We start from the raw sequence: 24,954 nt of genomic DNA, 5'->3' as shown, positions 1-24,954 counted from the left end.
AGATTCCTTTTTTTTCTTCTATGTAGGGTTGACATATTGATGGGTCAATCGTATCGGTCGTGTCAATTTCTTTGCATAAGTCTGTTATTTCGTTGGAGACATTTCCCCTGTGTAGGATGCCTCCACGACCGATATTTCTCTAAATACAGTACTGCTTGGCTTAAGGTTGGATGAGTCGTTTAATTGTTCTGGCACTGTTTGATGTTGCTGACGTGTAGATGACGTGGAGGTGGTCTCCGTGGAATCAGGCGATGAAATTCGGGGAATTTTTTCTGTTGAGGGTTCTTGATCTGAGGTTGATATATTCGTCCTGAGAGTATCTGATGACGAAGGTGTAGTGCTGATGTTGTGTTCTGCTGTTGGACGTAGATGGTTCGCTAGGATGTTGATGGAGAAGTCCATGGATAGTTGGTGAGAGGTAGACGATGATTTTGTGGTATTTTGTTTAAGGGAAGAAGAGCAAATTCCGTCAGTTGTAGTAGATTGTTGACCAGAAGTCGAAGTGGAGGTTTGATAATTTTAATCATTTGAATGATTAATTCTGTTGGTTGATATGGTTGTAGAATCACTGATATTTGTGTATTTCTTTTATTTGTATTCTGCTGGATATGTTTGTTGGATGGAGATATGCTGTTTCTTTTTCTTTTGGTCATAGTATTTGAAAGTGACTTGGTAGGTCGTTGAGTGGATCGTCTTCGTTTGGTTTGTGAAGTTCGTTTATTTTCTTTTTTTTTAATCAGGCATTGGGCTGGGAGATCTTGGTATTTTAACGATTTGTACTTTACTATGTTGTAGCGGCGTGGTGGTGTTTGAAATGTTATTCTCCGTTTGTTTATTCTCAACGGGCATTTTTGATCCGTTTCCGATTGGCCCTCCCATATGAATTCCATGTTGAAATGATTCTAAAGTAGTTTGTTTTCGTTCTGGTGATGATGGTATTTCGTCAGAGCAGAATGATATTAATGAATTTGGTGGTGTTGGTGGATAGTTTATGTTTTCTTCGAAGTATTCTGTCCAATAATCATTTGACTCACCTTCTGATTCGCTGTCAGCGTGTTGAACATAGGTACATTGAGCTTCTAAGGCTGTGTTGCACTCTGTCTTCACACACTGCTATAAGATGTTGTCGACAGTTGCCGCGCGCAGCGCAGACTGAGTGGAACATTTTGAGGGAGCTGGTTTTTACTCTTTTATATAGGTATTGGAAAAACAGGTTTGTACTTGACGGTAGGGGAAAGTTAAACTGTATTGGCCTTGAATTTGTATTTAGCAGAAACCTCCACGAGTTCTTTTATTGGATGTTGTGTTGGCGGTCTTCTGTTATAGTGGTCACACCTAGTCTGTCTTCATTAAAGAAAATTATATACTACGTCTGCGAATGACATCCGGTGAGGTGATTTTGCAGCTCCCGACTTTCAATGAAAGCTGCATTACAAATGCGAGGGAGCTGCAAATAAATAATTACGGTTCAGTGGGAAACAGAGTTTCGAGGTAGGCTATATCTTAAAACAGAAATTGCTAAATTTATAATTAGACTACCTGTTGCTCCGAGGTACTGTTATACGAAATTCAACCAATTTACAGCAGTCACCGTTGCCATTGTGATAGTGTCAATAGTTATTTAATTTTTTTTTTAGTACGTGTGTTCAATATTTATTTTTTTTCTAACATATATATTTTTTTTTTCAAAATCCCCCACCACTCCCGGGAAAAAAAATCCTGTATGCGCCATTGACTAGTACGTAGCACGATAACGGTACGTGCACCAGTCTGCCACCCGACAAACACCGCAGAGCACAAACAGGCGGAGGGTTTATCAGCGGCCGCTAACCGGTTCGAGCCGACGACCCGCGACCCCCGCGGCGGCCGGGCCAAGGGGAAGGCGAGCCGCGCTGCGACCGGCGCGAGGCGGTTGTCAGTAAGGAGGGGGGTCGCGCAACAACTCGCACGTATCGGGCGACCTTGGACCCTCCGCCACCGCCGGAGTCCCGCAGCGCAGTGCCGCGCCGCCAGCCGCAGCATGGGCACCCTCGCGCGCTGCTGCGCCCCAGGTAGGCCCTCTGGCCCGCTTGCACTCGCGACAGGGGTTTATAAGCATAGTCATGTCAAAACTATGTTTTATGGAAAACTTGTCTGTAGATTTTTAATTTTCTGCCCTTATTGCATGCATATAGGTCAAAATAAGAACGGTATACTACATGCAAGCACCAGAGACGACATATTGGTTAACCCTACATTTAAAACGCCCGGGCCTCCTTCTGCGGCCCACCTACAGATTCACGCCCTTGCCTCTACCTGTTATTTAAGGGAAAAAATATTCAAATCTCACAATTCAAAAAAACAAAATTCTTAATATGGTAAATTTAGGTAACTGTAAATGTGATCTGTGCATTTTGCATTACTTTTAAGGTTGTTTATGAATTCCATTAGCAATAAGTAATTTTTGATCTATCAGGCAGGGTAAACCCAAGTACAAAGAGATGTATTAACTCCACCAAGACCTGCCTGTTGCTTGGGCCCTGGGATTTTTCTCTACCCCCTCCTCCTTCTTCTTGATGGGCCTGGGCATTGCATCCCAGGGGCCCCGCGCAGAGACCCAGGAGTTGAAGTGGCCCACTACCTGTAGTGCTGAAGTGTAGTATTAGGTATTGATTGCGATGTGAGACCAGGAACTGAGGTTTCCTCAGCTCACTGCCTCATATCATTTCAGATGCACCCAGCAGCAGATCCAGGATTACTTCCTGGAGAGGACACAGAATGGAATAAAACTCTCAAAGTTATTACATAAAAAAACATATTACTAGCATAGGTTTAAGATTCATGCTGTATTCCTTGAATTGTTTTTGCCCCTGGACCCTTACTGTCTTTCGACAGCTTTGGTACCGAGTGCTCAGCGATTCAAATTCAAACATTTGCAATGGTAATAAATAAAGCCGCACAATCATCACAACTGTTTCTTACAATCTCTGGTGGAAGTAAAAAATGTTGCATCACAGAGGTGGATTTGTACCTAGATCATGAATGAAGCATTATTGGGTCGGGTTGTTTGCTGTTATGAAATACAAATTTAAAAAAATTGATATTATTTTAGATGATGAATTTTATGATCATCTGAGAGGTGTCATGTAGACCATCCTCCCCCCCCCCCCCCCCCCCAACCTACACTAAATCCGCTACTTGATGCACTTCCCACTTCTGTTGAATCATTTGCATCGGATGGCGGAGTGCTTGTAACAGCGTTATTGTAATGTATCAAAGGCTTACATAATATTTGTGACATTGATACATCTTAGATCAAGTCTTCGTGTATGCATTTCAATGAGACCTGTAACAATATAGCAACTAACAATATTTTCAATTTTATTTTAAGTTTTTCATGGTGTAAATGTTTGAGGAATCAATCTGCAAAGGTTTGCAAAACGCACTGCAATGAGCAGTCAGGCATCGAGCAACGACGCCGGTGGTTCTCGGAAATGTGAGCCTCTGCTCCTAGGGGCGCTGCCGGCGACGTGTGCTGCTCAGTGGCCATGCATCCGTGCCTAAGCAGGACTATCCAGCAGAGCCCCTCAAGTTAAAAAATATATAGTTTTAAATAATTTAGAATTTGTTTTTGTATGCAGTATGAACTTACAGAGTGCTGTGGTTTTTATTACCGCAACAGCATTGAGAAATATGTCAGATGCATCAACAACAGGGGTACACATCGTTTGCCCTACAGGCGTTTGCCCTAAACGTAGGGCAAATGCCTGTAGGGCAAACGACTTTAGGGCAAATGCCGTTTAGTGCAAACGACTGTAGGGCAAACGCCGGCAAGCACTTATGTTTTGGATTAACGAAACCACACCAACTTTTAGGGCAGACGCCTGTAGGGCAGACGCCTGTAGGGCAAACGACTGTCGAAAAACTTATTTTAGGGCAAATGCCTTTAGGGCAAATGCCGGAGCTTGGTCCGAATGGGATTATCAAACATTTTGTGCAAACGCCTTTAGGGCAAATGCCTGTAGGGCAAACGCCTGTAGGGCAAATGCCTTTAGGGCAAACGCCTGTAGGGCAAATGACTTTAGGGTAAACGAAGCTTAGGTTATTTTGGGTAATGTAGGTTTTTTCAATTATGTATCCATTCAAACAGTGTTCTCGTAGTTTATATTTCCTCCGCAGGTGGCAGTACCTAAATAAATGTTTTCCCTCTAAATGCAAAGTTTACAAAACCGTCGCTAGATGGCACTTATGTAAGCCTATATCGAGATTTGGTGGGAATTCATGTGGTATGAACTTCCTAGATTCACCAACAGATGGTTCCCTGCACTAAGTTCAATGTTATCGAATATTTTTTCTGTAAAATATTTCGGAACATTAGATGATGTAAGGTCTTCGACCAAAAAAAGAAATCGTATAATAAAAAAAACAGTAATGGCGATTTAACAAAAATATCGCTGGAAAAAGGTTCAATTTTTTTTCCGGGGCTTTGCTTATTTCAATTTCAGCTGTCAGACGCGCATTACGCTATGATTACTTAAAATATTACGATCATATAGGTAAATAATGCGACTACTAGCTGTTAAACATTTTCTTAATTAGCATAATAGTACTAATGCGGTTAAACTCCTACATATTGTTCATACTATTTTATTCTGGAATGTATACACAACATACACCTGAAGTACACAATGAAGAAGTATTCTAGTTCGTTTTGTTCTGGGTTTTCCATAATTTGCTAATAGGCTATATCCGTAATATAATATATATTTAAATACATTCATAATATTTCCCATATTTACATAGTGGATTCCACTTATATTCCCAAAATAAAATAATGAAGATACGTAATGGTATTTCTCAATAATAATAATAATGTGACTTTAGCCCACCGCACACAGAACGACTTTCCTTGCGGGATTGTATGCATATTTGTTTGTTCCACAATATTCCTTCCTTCTTCCAAACTGACTTGCAGTGACACTTACTTAATCATTTTCAGGAAGATCACACCCTTGTACAATAGTAACTTGCCCTGATGAGGATCCATAGTCAACATTTGGTTTAGTCGATTGGAGATCACGCCGTTTTAGTTTCAACCGACTATCTCCTTGGTAAGCCAGTTTACGCCGAGTTGTGCCGTGTCGAATCTTTTTACGAATGACTTTCTTGTGTATTGAACCAGGGCTCCTACCTGACATTTTTTTGAAAGGACTCTTCTCCCAAGCTAAACTATTCTTGAATCTTGTCCTGCCATGTAACATTTACGCTGAAAAGAGTCTCGCTGTGTATGTGTGTAGGTAATTTATTATTTTGCGTCCATTAAATTTGGCAACGAGGCTCGTATAGAATTCTGCCGAATTACTGGTTTTGTTTTCTTTGAGATATCTGTCACAAAAAAAAAGTCTTATTAAAAAATTAAAAACCTTTCGTTTGAACAAGATTGTTTTAGATATGAATCGTCTGTGTGCATAATAGTGTCAAATCATATATCCCATAATTATAAATGAAAAATCCCCGATGGCAGCCAGTCGGAAAGGTAGATTTCGCCGTGCGGCCTACCAATATAAAAAAAACTTTCTGAAAAATTCCAGAAGTTTCAATAACTATTTAAAATCTTATGAATATTTCTAGAATATCCTATGTAACAATAAATTGCAAATTAATTGTTGGCTCAACAATATGTATGAGATATAAATCCAATCCAACAATACATTAGACATTCATATTTACCTCAATTAGAAATTCTGAAATTCAGAGGACCTAGATAGGAGAAAATATCGTGAAATTTTCTGTAAGTCGCTCTGCGAAATCTACCTAAAAACGATCTCAGGAGAAAAAAAATTATAGTCACGTACAAACTTAATTTGTGGAGATGAACTGCGCGTGCACAACTAATACTTTTTTTGATACATGATTGTTATGCTAACAGTTTTTGTTATGGTTTGCTGTCCTGTAAGCCCGCCCCGCACGACGTCCAATTTCTGCTTTATATTCTATTATACCCATGGGTATAAAAGTGGGTATATAAATTTCATTAGCAGAAGTGAAGAAAGAATTCATTACTCCATACACACGATACCCAGAGTTCTAACAGAGAAAACAGCCAACATATTTGCCGACCAAGGCAAGCAAGTCGGGTTGGCTAAACCTATTGCGTACATTTAACCAAATAATGTATATATATATATACAGTGTTGTTAAGTAACGAATTACAAGTAATCGGATTACTTGTAACGATTACTTTTCAAGTAATTTATACTTGTAACGAATTACATTTAAAAAATGTAATTCGTACTTGTAATTGGAATACATAACATTAATTGTAATCGATACATTAAGGTAATCGATACTTTATATTTACTTGCCGTTACTTTTATTCTCGGAACGTATAATGAATACAATTAAGAACAAGATCATACACTTTTGTATTAGTAAAGTTGATAATTTTACGCTTGTAGTGCTACGATCGTATTCACAACATCTATGATCAAAAATGAAAAGCCAAAGTGACTTGCAGTGTCTCCAACATTACCCTATGCATTTTTAAAATTTAACACATCGCTGCCGTCAAGTTCTCCCGTTGAGCGTCTTTTTAGTGTTGGTAAAGATGTTTTTGCCATCAAGAGAGGGAATATATCTGATGAGAACTTTAAAATGCAATTGTTTTGTAAGGTCAATTCCAAAATTTAAAGTGTGTTACTTTTATTACAGGTAGCTACTTGAATTAAGTCTTTTGATGTTATTCAAACAAGTTTGTCCTCAAATATTATTCATTTAATTAAAGATAATAAATTTAATCATTACATGAAATCATTTTTTAACAAATCATATATGTATGTTTATTAATGTAACAAAGTGTAAAAAAATTGAATCGTAGGTCAGTTTTAAAATGTTAGCGGAAAGTAATTGTAATTGTAATTGTAATTTTACTGATTACTTCTATGTAAAGTAATTTTTACTTGTAATTAGTTACATTATCACCACAGTAATTGTAATTAAGCCTAATTACTTTTTCCGAGTACTTTTAACAACACTGTATATATATATATATATATATATATATATATCGTGCCCACTGTTAAAGTCGTAAGACTGTTTGTGGGCATGTGACAAATATGTAATTAACTAAATATAATTGCAAGGGTTTATTTTGAAAATTATGTAATTCGGTGAATTATTTTTTTAAATATTATTTTCTAATCTTCACTTGCAAAAAATATAGAGAAGTTGATTCAGTGTTTAAAAATGAGATCGAAGCAATTTTGAAACTAAATTGTTTTGAAAATATATTAACTAAAATTGCACTATTTTTGCTGATTCATTAGCATCTGAAACAGAGTTATATTTAATGATCTTTCTTTGTGTATTATACTTTTACGTAATTCATTATTGTAATTCCAAGACATATCAAAATCGTTCCTAGTTTACACTCATACCTATGACATTCATTCAAATATTGTGGCAATATGGATGATATGATTAAATGCATTTTGAAATGTTGTACATTTCATTGGCTGTCACACATAAAATCAGCCTTTTATTATTCTTCACTTGTTCCCATAAAACTTATTAGGGGTTAAGCTATAGATGGTCTGGGCGAATTAGCAAAATATGCACACTCTCGATGGAAGTATTTTCACCGCACTCTACAAACATATTAATAAAACGACAGATTCAGTTGGGCACATGTTATATAAAAATTGAAAATAGGCATGAAGGTCTCGGAGGCTATTTTAACAGTAACTTTTAAACACTGAAAATGTTTTTATAAATGCATATGTATCATCTTCTGCCTTAAATTATTTTAGGGTCATCGTTTTTAGGACGACTTTAAGTGAAAATTCCAGCAGGCAAGGATAATAAAATTTTGTAAGCTTCTTTTGCTAACGCTTGTTTTTATATATAGCATCAATATTAAATTAAGTTAATATCCTTCGCTAGTTAACCCCCCGCCCCCCACCTTGGAAAATATTACATCATCAACCTCTTTGATAAAAATGATTTAAAAAATACAATCCAGTCACTGAGATTCATCTGTTGTAAGGTTCAATTACCAGCTGCATTCTTAGACTTCAACGTTGGGAAAGCAAACCGTATGTGCTGCCATCTAATTTGTGAATTTTGTACTTTGTACTCATTTGGAGAATGGTTCCAACATTTGTCAACAGGGGTGACACACGTAAGGACATCTATCTTCGAAAAGGTTCGTAGGGCAAACGCCTGTAGGGCAAACGACTTTAGGGCAAATGCCTTTAGGGCAAACGACTGTAGGGCAAACGCCGGCAAGCATTCATTTTCGGATTATTGAAAATTCGCAAACTTTTAGGGCAAACGCCTGTAGGGCAAACGCCTGTAGGGCAAACGACTGTCGAAAAACTTATTTTAAGGCAAACGCCTTTAGGGCAAATGCCGGAGCTTGGACCGAATGTGATTATCAAACATTTTGTGCAAACGCCTTTAGGGCAAACGCCTGTAGGGCAAACGCCTGTAGGGTAAACGACTTTAGGACAAACGCCTTTAGGGCAAACGCTTTTAGGGCAAACGCCTGTTTGGAATGAGGAATGCGAGAATATGCTTCGAAAATGCGTTTAGGGCAAACGCCTGTAGGGCAAACGACGCACTCCCAACAACAGGTGCCTACTAAACCATTAGTTGAATCATAACTGACACAGAATGCCTTAAGGCTCCATCTCACATGCCATGTTAATAATTTTTTTTTATATAATCATTACTTTTTTAAGGGCCTAATCTAACATTTTAACTTAATACCTCCCTTAGACTTGTTGTTTTTGTCACAAATATTTTCAACATATATGTTTTTAAAGTACTATAGTGCTTGTAAAAAGTTGCATAAGTCTTTGTAATTATTATCACTTTCACGACTTTTCACACCTATTAGATTACACTGAGTGAACATATCTTAAAAATATTTGAGCCAGAACACAAAAATTTAAGGGACATACTGAGTTAAAATTTTATAAGTAGCCCTTAAATAAAAGTAAAAATAAAAAAAGCCTTTAAAGCATTATGCGCTGGCAAAATTTCGGCTATTGCATTCTGAGCTCATTAATCTGTAATTCTTCGGTTTGGCAAATTTTGAAATCCAGCACTGTTCGAGCCACTAAATTTGTGCGGTATCTGTAATTTTTTTGAAGAAGAAATCAGAATCACAAACTCAGTATGATGTCAGATACTGTTCATAAACAGTAATGCTCATCTTTATTTATATATATTATTTGCAGCTTATTAAAACTTGTTTTAAATATCATTGAGGCACTAATTCAATTTCTTTGGTATATTGATTTTTCATAATCCGGCAATATCGCTAATCTGGCATGGCCGTGGTCGTGAACATGCTGGCTCGTAGACTTTTTTTTTTCCTTTTTTAAATACATTCACAAGCTTTCAATTCCAAATCATTAGTGAGATTTGGGATGTTAGTATAGAATAAACATTTTCACATACTTCGAGATCATAATATTCGTCTAGTATATTGCCTTAATTCCACTACCTCGACGATGCAGACATCCTCTTTATCATTAATTATTTTGGTTGTACAGACCTTGCAATTTATATATTCAAGAAATATATCTCGGACAAAAATGTATCTTGCACTGACTGAAACTAAATGGTTTTCGGGAAGGTCCCTTAACACTCTCGGTCCTCTCGTGACGTCAAGGATAATTCCTTGCTGCATGGACCTTTGAATGAACTGCAGGCAGGTTGTTGACGCAGCTTGGCCGGGGTGTTGCAGGAGCGTGGCAGCTGTCCAGAGCCGAGCCGCGGCGGTCCAGCATGGGCGAGACTCCAGCCGACAGTCGGGCAGCTGCCCTGCTCGGCCTGCAGGTCCGCCATTACTTTATATCCCTTCGCATAATACCTCTTGGCTTTGCGACACTAATCCAATGTGTTTGTGTAATCTGTTTTAATCCAAATCGTATCTATCATGCTGGCACCTGAGTTCACGAATAGGATGTTAAGTTGAGCTGAGCTGACATTTGATTGCAGAAATTTGTATTTTTATACAAATTTGTTCTTCTCATCATAAGAAAGTACTAAAGTGACTTTTCGAATAGTTATTATAGTTAAATAATTTAAGTTAAATAAAATAAAGTGAAATTACTAGGAATTTAAATTTTCGACAACTTCTAAAAAATGTTCATAGATTTTTCTGATATATTTATGGTTTAAACTTATTAGTAAGTTCTTTTCTCACTATAAAAACTCATCATAAATAGGTGCTAGTGTGTACCTACCTACATTATTAACATTTACTACTTTTCACAGCAGTTTGTATGTTGTTTATCATTAATCTTCTTCTGTTTGTTTATGACCCCTGTTTTTAAACAATTTTAATACCAGACATTAGATATTAGGGTGCTGGTTAGCAGTTGCAAGTATGGCTAATAAAGGAAAATTGTCTCTGATTATTTCAGAATGACACTGAGGCAAGTAACTCCAGCGTGGAATTGAGCTCAGAACTCGATCACATTTCCCTGCGGGACAAATACCACGGAGTCAAGTGCAGGTAACAAACATCTGTTAAAACATTGTTAAATCTTTGGGGGCCACGTTAGTCTAAAACCACCATAGCATTCTTTTGGGTATAGAGTACCTACTATCAGATGCTGTACCTATGTAACATATATATTACTTTGGAAATACTGACAACTTGTATTAATATTGTGAATGCAAAGTACCTACCTTCTTAGCCTCAAGTGTTATGCTAGGATACAATACCATAACTAGTGCTACTGCTAGCTGCATTAGACCATATAAACTATGAATGTTTAGTTAATGTTTTAAAGTTCAGTGTTTTTAATACAATATTAATACAAGTTCTTTTTAGGTTATTAATACTATAATCAACAATTCTTGTTAAAATTAAGTAGTGTGGTACTTAAATTGATTAATTACTCTCATAATAGTGAGCTTTTATGTTATAACTTTATTATATTTCAATCATTTCTCTAACTTTATAGGACACATTTTTTGTAAATAATCATCCAATGAGTTTTTCTCCGACACACAAAAAATGTTTATTCCATATCCTGGCTATATAGCTACCAATGGTACTTAGAGATAGATTGGGTGAAAGTGTACTAGTTCAACATAAGCAGTTTTGAATTGTCGGCCCTAAGAAGACTTTTTGGGAGGGGCTATGATACAAAGGAGGGTACAGCTGCAAAACAGGGTACAGCTGCAAAAAATGACATTAAATAATTTTGAGATTGGTCAAGAATTATTTGTAAACTAATGTTCTCAAAGGCTGAATTTATGTACTTTCATACAAATTTTGATTAAAGAAAACTTAAGTTTATGAATTACATACAAAAATATGCCCTCCAAAATAAAAATAAATAAAATTTGATCTCCGATGGAGCTATCACCCCCACTACCACCCACCCACCTTCCCCCATCCAAGGAGCTGCACTTTCTGCATGAAAGGGTCAAATATATATATATATATATATTTTTGGGTGTATTTTATAAACAACCTTCATTAATTTCTATTTGGAATCAAACTAACTTAATTTTTTTTTACGTGACAACGTCTAATAAATCGATGAACGCCGGCTGCACACACGAAAAAGTGTGCTTGCGCCGCATCTATCTCTCTTCCACTCGATTGGTACAACCATCGATTTTACTTTTCCGAGGCACATTAAACTTGAAACACTCCCTTTCGTTTCCTAATTTTCCTATCATCGTCCTATCCTTAACAGAATAACACATATTGTAAGAAGTTAAATAGCAAACATGTATAAAAGTTATAGTTAAAATAATCTCTTCGTTAAAGTTATAAACATATTTGAATTAATGAGTGCAAATAAAAGTAAATTTATCAATTAAATTGTAGATTTAATTTCACTCCTTCTTTGTATCCATACAAAATAGTGATAATTCAATAAAAATGATTCAATTTTATTCATAAAAGTATGCAGTCATTTCATCAATGTTTTGTTATGACGTCACGTTAAACTATCGTCCGTAAACCGACTTTACAGACAACCAATTTTTTTTTCAGTAGCTATGACAGTTCAAGAATAACTATTTTTAATTTATTTATATCAAATGTTTTGTTTTTAATTGGGATGTGGTATTCCCAATTTCATTCGTTACATTTAAACATTGAGGTACAGTTTAAGTTTAAACAGTTCGGAGTGATGCTTTATTGACCAAATGATTCAACTGTTAATTTTCTGTTACTACTGAAGCGTGGCGGAAACCGTACGTCGTGCTCAAAGAGTTAGGTTGGGATCAAAATTACGACCCTGAGTCACAATACAAATTTACAAGCGCCGAGTTGGCAGCCGAAGTGGTTTGGAGTTTACTTCTGTCTCGCAAGTGGTGGTACCTTAAGCCTCGGTTTATAAACTTGTGATTGTAACATCCTCAAGTGTGGTTTGCTGCTACCCCAGTCTGGGATGCAGGATCAGTGGCGTACACGGTGAAGGGGGGGGGGGATATGTTATAGCGAATGTGTCTTGAATTATGTGTAAGTGATGATGAATATGTGTTGATATGCTCGTTAAAATGTGCGTGGATGAGTGTTAATGTGTCTTGATGATCGTGAATGTGTGTTTAAGATAACGAATGTGTGTTGAATTGTACATCGATGATGGTGAATGTGTGTCGAAGAGTGTTTTTTGGTGAGTGTATATTTGTGTGTCGAATATATATTGAGTTGTGTGTTGAGATTAGTGTTATTGTGTACGTTAATGTGTGACATTGTGTTTTAATGATGGTGAAAGGGGAATAGGGGTTATACCCTCTTCCCCTCAAAATCCTAAGAACTCCTAAAAAAAAAAAAAAAAAAAAAAAAAACTATTATTTCGGCCAACAAAAAGAAAGAACTTCAAATCAAACAGCAAGCAAAGAGGTACTATTCCCGCCCTCCCCCGCAAACACCGAAATGAAACGATGCATATGCTCCTGTGCAGGATTACAAGGTACAGCGGTGGTGTGAGTGCAGAAAGGGCGTGATGGATCCAAGTCTGTACACCCCGGATGTGTCCTACATTGTTATCGTGGCCACAGTTTTCCAATAATGCTGAAGAACAATGCAGATTTATTCTAAACTTATAATGTTGCAGTGACCCTGAACTGATCTGTATTTTCATAGCAACACTTTTAGCACTGTCGCTCTAACTAGGAGATATTTTGAGAGAGAGAAAAAATGTAACAAGATGTACAGGTCATGAAAGTCACAAAAAAGCCCCTAAATAAGCAGTAATGTTGCTGAAAGTCAAGCAACATTAATTTCCAGCAGCATTTTGTTTATTGATGCTTGTCTTCAGTTTATATCAGTTTAAATCATTTGGAAAATATCTCTAAAAAGTTTTTTGCTTTATAACTTAAAATGTCTGTACATTTGTGCAAATTTGAGATGATTTCACTATTATATCTGCTCTTGTTTCCTAATTTATTTTTACATATTTATTTTAAATAACCACCCTTTAATAGAAAAAAAACAATTGTAGGAAAATCTTACTAAAAATTTCTAAAATTGGTACAACAGGTGTCTGTAGACATTCTGTATAATTTTAATGCTTCACTAAATATTTGTAATGGAATACCATCCTTGATAATGGTTGCAAACGCGTGTGTGACGTGGAGTGGCGTGCCCCGACCTTGCAGGTGGGCGGGCTGTGGCCTGTGGCTGAGCCAGCTGGAAGCCCTGGCGGTCCACGTGACCCGGGTACACGCCGCGGCGGGCCTCAGGGGCCTCTTCTACTGCGGCTGGCAGGGCTGCGCCAGGGGTGACCGCGGCTTCAACGCCAGGTGGGTCGCAGGGTAGCGCCAGGACCGGCGCGTCCATATAGGCGAACTGGGCAACCGCCTAGGGCGCCAAGTAGCTGTGGGCGGCGCAGCACGACACATAACAGCTGATATGATATGTTTAACGATTATTGAAACTATATGAAAATGGATTTTTGTAACAGTTTGGAATGTTTATATTGATATAAGTAGTTATTTAAAGTCCACGGTGACCTGTTTATGATTTGTAATAGTAAGTAAAAAAGTAAAAAAAAAAAAAACACAAGCCTGCTTACATTTGATTGTTGGCAAAATCTTAGGCTTACGTGATGTATTTTGAGGTTGGTAAATTTTTTGGGGTGTCCGGTAAGGGGGGGGGGGGCATTAAGTTTTTTCGCCTAGGGCGCCAATGTACCTTGCACCGGCCCTGGATAGCGCGCTTTCACGGTCATTGTCTGAGGTTGCTTGGCTTGTGGCTTTCAGCCCAGGAGCGTAGGGGGAAGGGAGGTGGAGGAGATATTAAATAGAAACTCTTTGCCTACTGTGTGATTTCAAACTCTTGGTGGGAATGATAGATTTCTAAGAATTTGGGGGAAGGTTGGGAATTGATATTCCCCCATCTCCCGCCTGTGTATGCCCTTGTTCGAGCTGAATCATAGGCAAAGAGTTCACAGACATTTGGGTAAATATTTTTACAATATGTTTATGAACTAATTGCCACCTAAAGTAGATTTGGATTAAATATTGTTGTCTAAACGTTTTCAGTTTCTGGTAGCTTTTTTTTTTAGCACAATTTTATAATTAAACCAATAGGTTGTAAGGAGAGCACACAGTTTAAGACCAAGTATCTGAAGTTAGCTATGCAAGTATCGGTCATTTAAGTCCACAGTTGAATACTGCAACAATTTTTACAGTATAAACTTGGAAATATTTCTAAGTAGTATTTAACTTTTTGGTTGCATATTACAAAAAAAAATGCTTACACAGTAGTTTACATTATAGCACCCTCATAAAATTAATACTAGATGGCTCTGAAATAAAATGTGAGTGTTCATTAGCTATGTATTTTATTTATTATTGATGAGCTTATAATGCCTCTACTTTCATGCTAATAAGCTGGTTGGAAAACAAAACATGAATAAAATTTAATCCACTTTAACGTTTCTAAAAGATACACAAATTCATTACTAGTTTTGAAACCAGAACCCCTTCCTGCCAAAATTGTCTTGCACTTGAACTAACTACCTCATAGAGGTCACTATTTGAAAGTCTATAATGCTGCTTATTTTAAGAAATCCTACTATTTATTTTACTCCTAATTTTTCTGCAGATTGTCACAAGTACTTAGAGGTAGACACTGCAGGAACATGTTTCTTTCTTGTGCACATTTTACCCTTCTTCCTTTTTATTTTCAACCATGGTTTTCACCTTACTTGGCTTCTCCATCGCATCTCTACTTACCCAGTCTTAATGTTCAAATATTGTTTGTCTTCCATCTGTGTTGACCCACGAACCTGTCTCAACCCATTTAATTATTTTAACTAGCACATTTAAAAACTGCATTGGTTTTGGTTAAAATACACAGACGTAGGATTTTTTTTTCTTGTAACAGTGTTGTGGAATCATAGAGTGTCAGACATATCCCTTTATGTAACAAAATGACTCAATATTTGATTTTTTTTTGTCTTTTTATTATATTACACACAATTGAATGGCATTTGTCAGGAAACAAAATAAATGAATTATTTTTGTATCTAGGTTTATTTGGAAGGTGTGTTTGTTGGTGCGAAGGTACAAGATGCTGGTGCACGTGAGAACCCACACCAACGAGAAGCCTCACCACTGCTACAAGTGCGACAAGAGTTTCAGCCGGGCGGAGAACCTCAAGATACACGCACGCTCCCACACAGGTTTGTGACCGCGCAGACTTAACTACTTGAACATTCTAATTTGTGTACAATATTATCAGTTGTATTTACCAGCAGCCCTGCTGCAGTGGTGTAAGATTTATTTCCTTCTTAAAACATTGCATGTTGATGTGATAAGTTCTTTGATGGACCAAAGGACGTCGAGTAGTTAACACTTCTGGAAGTCCAGGACTCAATCTCAGGTATGAGCGGGCCAGAAAATTTTCTGACTTGGATTCGTATGTCTGTGTGTGTGTGTGTGTGGTGGCTGATGTGGCTAGGCTCAACCCCTCATTCTTGGTGGCTGGCTGGGTACATACTGCCATCTTGTCAACAGCAAAGTCATTAGCAATGGGAAACACACACCAAGAATATTGAGGAATGAGTGCATCTCAAATTTTTTGAAAAAAAAAGGACACATTTATAACCCTGCAAATTATTTTAGGTTTATCATATTCAAACTTCTGAGAAATAATTTATATTAAATAAGTCCAATATTGCAAAAAAAATAATATAACAAAAAAGTTTAATGAAACATACTTTTAGTTCCTGTTCACAAATAGTATAAAGCGACTGCAGCACCAAACATAACTAAATCACTGTTCGGACAAAACCTGTAGAGTCGTTCAAATAACAAATAATAATGATGTGTTAACAAAAAGAGTGGTATATCAGTAGTGAAATGGTATAATAGATTAACTATATTTATTTATTATGTGTACGTCTTAGCTCTCGTTATACAGCATTTGGTAGGAGTAATTTCGTGAATGGAAACGAAGGTGCATGGAACGGAAATGTGTAACCACGGTGCTGCCATCTGTGGCGGATGGCTTAAACCAAAGTTCACAAACCCAAAAAGAAACTTTATAGTATTAACAGTTCAGTGAATTTTAACAAGATGGCAAGTATTTTAATAAAATTCCTGGTCGCAAATCAGGTCCAAAGACCGGATCTAGTATTTCTTTAAGTCATTTTGCTTTCATCGGAGCCGTTTCATTATATAGTTCAACATTTCGGTCTGCTAATTAAACATTTTGATAGTTGACGTAGCTGCTTTGGCAGCAAATTCTAGCGGCGGATGCGGAAACTGTTTGTGATTTGATTCAAAAATGTAGTTGAAAACACATATTGCTTAACTTAACATCTCGGCATTCTTTTTAAATATTCTACCTTGAATTTTGTGTCCAAGTTTCGTATTAATAATGTATTTGCAACATGAGAATACATGAATTTGTTTGTTACCGAGATTAGTTGTTACACATCTCTGTTAAGTACTGAAAGACTCGCTCACGTGTTATCATTTTTTTTTTAAATCTGAGCGCACCCAAAAATCCCCTAGGTCGCACACTTTGAGAACCACTTGCATAAGTTAAGGAACCATTTTAACATTTACCTGGGAAATTTCTGGGTAATCATGTAAAACAAGTCAGTACAGGGGCGTAACCAGGGGGGAGGGGGGTTCAGGGGTTCAAATCCCCTCCTTAGCACCAAATCGTTAATTAATTTCTTATTCATCACTCAAACAAATTTCATATTAAAATTAATAAAATTTTTGCCATTACAATATTTAAATTTAAGTACAGAAAACTGCTAAAATAGCACTATTTTACACCTTAAACTCCAAATTTTCCCGGGGGAGGACCCCCGGACCACCCGCTTTAATACGGGGGGGGGGGACCATGCTTCTTGACACCCCCCATACACAAATCCTGGCTACGCCACTGAGTCAGTATGACCCGACTCCTCTGGAATGTAAGCCCACTCCTTGACCCAGCATGCACTGAGCATGGTGTGAGAGTTGAACATCTCAGCAGTGTGATGGATACGTTGTGTCAACTCCAGGGGAGAGACCGTACGTGTGCCCCGTCCCGGGCTGCGGCAAGGCCTACTCCAACTCCAGCGACCGCTTCAAGCACACGAGGACACACTCGGTGGACAAGCCGTACTGCTGCAAGGTCCCCGGCTGCCCCAAGAGGTACACGGACCCCAGCTCGCTGCGCAAGCACGTCAAGACGTACCGCCACCTCCCGGACGCCCCGGAGGAGGAAGTGGGGGGCGCCGCGGGCAGGACGGAGTGGCTGGGGGGACGCGGCGAGGAGGACGCGAGGTACGGGCTGCTGCTGCGGTCGTGGCTGCGGGGAGGGGCCACCCCTCCCCTGCCGTGGGGGGTGTCCATGTGGGCGGAGGTGAGCAGCGACGAGCTGCCCCTCGATCTCACCGTGCACCGCGCCGGCACCGTCACGTAGTGTTCGCGATCAAGCACCTTGTGATAAACTGACTGTCGGCAGTGGATCCTGAATCTCGTGCAGCAAGGGCAGGGCTGCGGTCCGGAAACTAGTGATTTTCCCAGTTTTTCCCACCCCCTGGATCCACTCGGACTGTTAGCATCTCCCGAACATTGCAGTAGGATAAAGGTTGTTTTTTTAAAATTAAAATGTATTTTTTAATAATTGTTTTTATATTAATTATTTATTTGTGTTGTTTAGTCATTGTCTAACATGATAAACTGTTTTGAAAGCATTTCATTTTCTGTGTGACTCATTGTTGACTTAATATGCATTTATTCATGATATTAATAATGTTTATTTTGAGATTTTGGTTTCACGCTACATACCAAATTTTTTGATTCGTACTATGAATCAAAAACAACTTCTTAGAAGGCTTCAAAGACTGATAGTAATTTGCTTAAATATTTGGCCATGAAGAACTTAGTATTAGTGCTTGTCTTTATCAATGAGACACAATAATATATTTCAATTATATTTTTTATATTCATCCATTAGCATTAGGGTACCATACTCATATTCTATTAATCTTTAAATGGTTCATATCCACACTGCCACAAAGCTTTGTCACATAGCTGCACAACCATATAAAACATAACAAGTTTTTAAGACATGAAAATTTTGGTAAAACAAAAATTTCTAATGCTAATAATGACCTTTACTTACAATAATAGAGCAATCCTCCTGCTCTATTAGATTAATAGCAATGAATTTTCACTTTATGAAACTAAACTACCCTGTTTTCAACCCATTAGTGTGGCATTTCTGAAAAAACTAATATGTAGTTGGTAATTTTTATATGTTTAGTATTCATAACCTATATAATAACTTTTGCTTCATTAGCTTCAGAGCTTCAGATCTTAATTATTATAAAATACAACTACCGCCTTCTCATGCCTTTAGGAGTACAATTTCGTAAAGACACATAGCTAGTGTAAAAATTTAGTTAAAGACCTTACTAATACATGAGGTTTTTTAGAAACATGTTTGGTGGTTTTCACATAATGTGGGAACAAACAAAGTGACAGAAAGCCTAAAAACTTTATATTTAAAATCTTAAGAATGTAAAAAGTAATTAGCTACTATTTTTATCATAATTTCATGTAATGTACAGACTAATTACCCCAAAAAGTTTTAAGATAGCCGAAGTATTTTGGTTCAATAAAGCATACACACTGCCATTTTTAACTTCCTGATTGTGGGAACTTAATATTTTGTATCATATTTCTTCATATTTGCTATAATAAATATATAATTACATATTATTAAAATTTAATTGAATAGATATGAAATAACTAAAAATTTGTAAATCAAGCAGTGTTAAGGAAACTATGGAAAAGTAAGAAAAATAAGTTACATCAAAGTAATTTGCGATTTTATTCACTTTTCAAAATAACATTTCCAAGGAGTAAAATGGATAATTTAATTCTATAGTAAAAATATATATTTCCCAAAATAATAAAGCTGATGTTAAGGAATTGTATTTGTATAATAAACATACTAAATCAGGAAACATTTATAAGCCATATCCAAAAAATCTGCCTTTAAAGGGGTGAAAAATGGGTTAAGTTTTTTATAACAAAAAAAACATATTTCCAAAGCTTATCAAACAAGAGGTAAAAAAGTAAGGAAAATAACATGCATAAAGAGTAACGTGAAAATTTTTCAATTATTCACAATTTTATCGCTAAGGGATGAAAAGGGAGTAAGTTTGGTTTCATAATAAAAAACTGTTCCTCCAAAGCTAATCAAGCAGAAGTTAAAAATCTGGGTACCTAACGTATAAAAAAAAAACTTCAAAACTCTCTTAATATTTTTGCATTCTCACCTAAGTGAAAGGTAAGAAACGAGGCAACACTAAAAAATAAAATATTATATACTAGTTGCAGGGGTGTATAAGGAAAGAATGTTGGGGAAGAAAGATATATCCACCCCCCTACCCCCCTCCCCCTTTTCCAATAAATCCTAAAAATCCTATCTTTCCCTCCAACAAAAGAAAGAATTTGAAACCAATCAGTAGGCAAACAGATTCTATCCCCGTTCCTCCTGAAATGAAATTCTGCTTATGCTCCTGATTAACTGTGGTACCATCGTAAACTTGTTCAATTTCCATTTTGTATGTATACTTGTAGCTATGAAAATAACTTATATCTACAGTACCATTACTACATACAAAGAGTACTTTGTGATAAAATATTAAAGATCTATCTCTTTACAAAATTTACACTAAATGGTAATGAGTACAAAAAGTTTTATATCGGATAGCCATTATCATGGTATGACTTACGGATAATTTTTATATAGTTTTTCAGTTCCTGGTCCATAGAGCCCAAAACCATCGTCAACTCAAAAGTATATGTATGTGTGTCTATGTATGTGTGTCTATGTATGTGTGTTTATAACATTTTTATCCAAACTGATACATTAATTATAGTAATATAAAATCTCGGTTGAATTCGTTAATGGGCAAAATCCAACCAAAGGAGATAGAAATGGGGAAGGTTTATTGAAAAACAGAAAAATTAGTATAAGTCCCTTAATATGTAAAATATTGCATCCATTTGAACATATTATAACTTGTAGGAGTAATACCAAAACATTGGTCCAAATAAATTTATAATACGATCAACAATTGCAAGAGGTGGAATAAACAGGGTTTTGAGGGAAAAAATTTCATAACTCCCTCAGTAGGCACACCATTGAATCCATTCTTCAAATGTTTTACATATCTTATAATTTTTATCTAAAAATTTTGTCTGAAACTATTTTTGATAAGACAAATAATTGCTGCAGGGGGTTAAACAAAATAGGGGTAGTATTTAAAAAAAATTCATTATTTCCTTTCCATGTACATTATTAAATCCAATCATAATTATTGTAAAACCTTAAAGTATTATCTATTGGCTGAAATAATATTTTATACCACCAACTATTACTGCAAGAGGTTAAAAAAAACAGGGGTTGAAGGACAAAATATCAAAGTACACTATTAAATGTGTTCGATTTGTTTATACACCTTATAAATACAATCTAAAACTTAGGTTGAAACAATTTTTGATAAGACGAACCATACTATTGATGCCATTCTTATTTAGTTTAAACTTCCGAAATATTATCTGAAACTTTTGTCTAAAGTTAATTTTTATGTAACCAACCATTACTGCAAGGGATGGAATCAACAAAGGTTGAAAGACAAAATCATAACTTTTTTAGTAGGTGTACTATCAAATCCATTACAATTATTGTAAAAGTACTAAATAGTATCTTCAACCTTTGTCCAAAACAAATTATTAAATGATTACATATTAGTGCAAGGGATGAAAAATAGTGTTTGAAAATTAAAAAAAAATTATAACAACCTTAGTAGGCATTGTATTAAATTCATTCTAAGCTATTCAATGCTGGATGCATTGAGTTAAAAACATTCAAAAAATTTTCGCTACATGGAATACCTATGTGAAAAAATTTTGTCAATCATTTTGGAATATTGGAGAACATAAATGATGTTATGTACAATAAGTTCTTAAAATGTTCAAGAAGTTTATTAAAGTTTCTGGAACATTTCAAGAACAAGAAACAGATACTTCGACATCTACCTATACCTGTAGGCTGTGCCGAAATGGATTTTTAAAACATTAAACATAGACAGTATGCTGAAAACCTGTATTGCAGCCCATGTTGCTGGGTGGATTGTAAATTGATTTGAATGGGTTTTACATAAAGTTATATGCTTTGTGATTGGTTAAAATCTACATTAAATTTTAATATAATATATTGGCTACTATTTTACAAATCTTTTCAATATTGGTTCATTAGTAAAGAAGTAATTGAGTAACAAAGTTCCAGACATTCAAACTTTCATATTTATATATTAGAATGACTTCATGAATAATGTCTCTACTAAAAAACTGTGGTTGACTCCTGTACAGTCCTACCACAAGTAAACAATAGACAACCAGTACTTTTAATTACGTACCTGAAATTCTTTTTTAATGGAGTATAATCACTTTTGTCCAACTTCCTATTAATATGAATTTGAAAGTTTGTGAGTTTGGATTTGTTTTTACTGAGTCATATCTTTACTACCGAATCAATTTCAATAAAAATTGAAACACACACAACATACATACTGGATTAACACATAGGTTAAATATCTCTACGAAATTACACCCCTAACATGGTAGAAATGGGGTGGGTTTGGTTCTATACAGAGTATCTCATATCACCAGTTCTGTGGAAGTTGAGAAACTCTTTAAGAGTTATGTCATGTGTCAGGTCTATTATCTTGAAATTTATATGCAAAGGGTGTGTAAAGGTCGTAAGTTTGGTTTTATAATTATAAATCATATCTGTGAAGATAATAATTTGGGAATTAATATTATCGGAATATAAATAATACACACAACTACAAACTACTTTTTAACCCTTTCTAAAATTCCTCACCTATGGGAGTGAAAGGGTGGTTGTGTTGATTTTATAGAAAAACCCATATAGGTATATATATTAGTTTAATCAAGCCATAATTAAAATACTCATACTTTGAACTCCTCTTCACCATTTTCTGAAATTACATCCCTAAAATGGTGAAAATGGAATTAGTTTTTTTTGTTGGAAATATTTGTATCACAAATAATCCGAAGATGAAGGCAAGAAAGAGAGCATGATTACAAACTCAAAGAGTTACATGGTTTGTCTTTTTAATTTTTCAAAATTCAATTGCTAAGGTGGTGAAATGGGGTAAGTTTTGTCTTGTAATAAAACTTGTGTAGCTAAAGTAATCAATCATTAAGATATTAGATAAAGTGGACTAGCACATCCTACTTTTTGTAAAAATTTGGATGGTTGTTTTTTAGTATTTACAATTGAACTGATAGTTATTAATTTATGTAATAAATTTATGGATTAAATTAGATTAAAACAGGATACAATTCATCCCATACACCTACAGCTCCTTAGGAAATAGCGCTTAAATTCCATTCACAGAGATATTCGTAGTGCGACAATAGCGACAAGTAAGGACCAAGCATTGATGCAAATACATAAATGTAGTCTACTGCCTAGGTTTGAAGTTTCCATAAATAATTTTTTTCCAATCTTATTAATTTTAAATTTTATAGTACAGTTTAAAGAAAAACAAAAAGTAGTATTCTGTTTACAACTATATGGTATAGTGGGTATGTTATTTTCATAGTTACATATTTCCATATGCTTATGTAGCTGTAACACATTGCGTCCAAAAATGAACCCAATCCATCCACGACTGGCACCATGGCAAGTGATTTCATAAGTTTACTTATTTAAAGGGATATAACCACAAAGTTAATAAAACACTTGGGATGTCCTACAGTTACCAGTGTTTTGAATGTTTGTGCAATCATTCTTCCAATGCCTTTTACAAAAATTAGAATTATTGCAGGCAGTTACCTGCTCTAGTGATTTTTTTGTGATGTACATACTTAGCTCCTGTATTACTACTTTTGGGGTCGTGCCATAGTTGCCTATATTTATTTACTTTTACCTTTAATCCATGAATGACTGTTTTTTTGCTCCTCTGTCAAAGTGTGCTATACATAAATAAGAAATAATTTTCAAGAGTATCATTAATTACATATCCCTGTTAAAATTACAGATTCATTTTGAGGGTAAAAAATATATATATATTTTAAAAAGGGTTTCATTTAAATAATTGTCACCTTCAAACTGGACAAAGTTTTTTGAAGAAATATTTTTTTTAATACATGCTCATGAATTTGAATTGAATGAAGAAAAAAAATTAGTTTTCTTTTCAGTATTTTGCATATTCACTTTTCAACAAATGTCATCAGCCAAAATCTGATTCTGACTTGGCAATTGTTTAATTATTACGGATGTTAAATGAAGACATGTACTATACAAATATACTATAGCTCTGTGTGTTTGACTTTGCAATTGACCTGTGTTTGAAAATCCTAATATTATGGACTTCATTTGTTGTTTTGTGGTGTAGTTCTTATTATATTGAATAAACTTACTGCGTAAGAAAATAGAGTTATTGTTAATAAATGTACAAAAATATATTTCTGTATCAGTTTTCAATTTTCAAAGAACCTAACATCAGTTGTCACGTTTCTCTCTTCGCACTTTCCTAACCTGTTGACAACTTGGAACTCGGTGACTTTCTTCATAACATCTGAAAATGATTCAAAAACTGCTGAGTTTTTATTTTCTTTTTAGATTTGAAAGTCATACTTTTAATAACTAGTGTCATAGTTAGTCGAAATTTTTTTTTTCTGATTAATTAGTAAATACTGTTTCAGAGCAGAATTTTTGTTCCTGAACAATTATAACTAATATCGGAACACTGCTTCTCCAGAATTTCATACAAACACAGACGAGAAAAAATATGCAAACAAAAAAAATCTACTTAAAATTTGTATTTAATTTAAGATAGTGTAATTTTTAAAGGAAAGCAAAAAGGGACTTCTTGTCAGCAATTTCCCATTTTTTGCTATCAATATTTTTTTAATAAGCTCTAAATTCTGCACAGCAAATTTTAGTGCAAATTTGGTGCAAAAATAATGTCTCTATGATTATTCTTGTTTAAGTTACAGGCATTTAAATTTTTTTAAATGAAAATGAACATTTTGAGAAATACACACTTAAAAATTCAAAACAACACAGAATCTTAATTTTTTTACATTTAAGAAATAATTAAGGTATGAAAAAAAAGTTTTGTATTAATTACAAGATGTAAAGGACAAAATGAACTATGATAAATCACAAAAATCGATAATTTTGACTCAAACCACTAGTTTTGACTGTATTGAAAAATTGACATTGCTAACAAGAGGTCCCGTTTTGCTTTCTGGCTCACATATATAAATAATTTTGTATACTGTACCATTAATAACTGTGGAACTGCAACATAAATTGCTATTTCCTCATCAACCAAGTACGTTACTTACAGAAAGAATCTAAACTTCATTCTAAGTCATAAATCAGCATTATCCAGCACACAGCCATAATTTACAAAACACTACAAT

At 35.5% G+C, this 24,954-nt stretch overlaps 1 protein-coding gene across 1 annotated transcript; it reads left to right on the top strand.

Moving 5' to 3' along the window:
• The first annotated feature begins 1,540 nt into the window (after positions 1-1,540).
• On the top strand, positions 1,541-23,955 carry LOC134542462 (zinc finger protein GLIS2 homolog). The gene is made up of 6 exons (XM_063386767.1): positions 1,541-2,051; positions 9,734-9,825; positions 10,416-10,507; positions 13,621-13,764; positions 15,532-15,650; positions 17,490-23,955. The coding sequence occupies exons 1-6, from the start codon at positions 2,021-2,023 to the stop codon at positions 17,891-17,893; spliced, it is 882 nt and encodes a 293-aa protein (XP_063242837.1). The 5' UTR covers positions 1,541-2,020; the 3' UTR covers positions 17,894-23,955.
• Positions 23,956-24,954: the final 999 nt, after the last annotated feature.

This window comes from Bacillus rossius, chromosome 1 (assembly GCF_032445375.1).
Source record: "Bacillus rossius redtenbacheri isolate Brsri chromosome 1, Brsri_v3, whole genome shotgun sequence".
Classification (NCBI taxonomy): domain Eukaryota; kingdom Metazoa; phylum Arthropoda; class Insecta; order Phasmatodea; family Bacillidae; genus Bacillus; species Bacillus rossius.
This window is presented reverse-complemented; position numbering and strand designations above follow the sequence as displayed.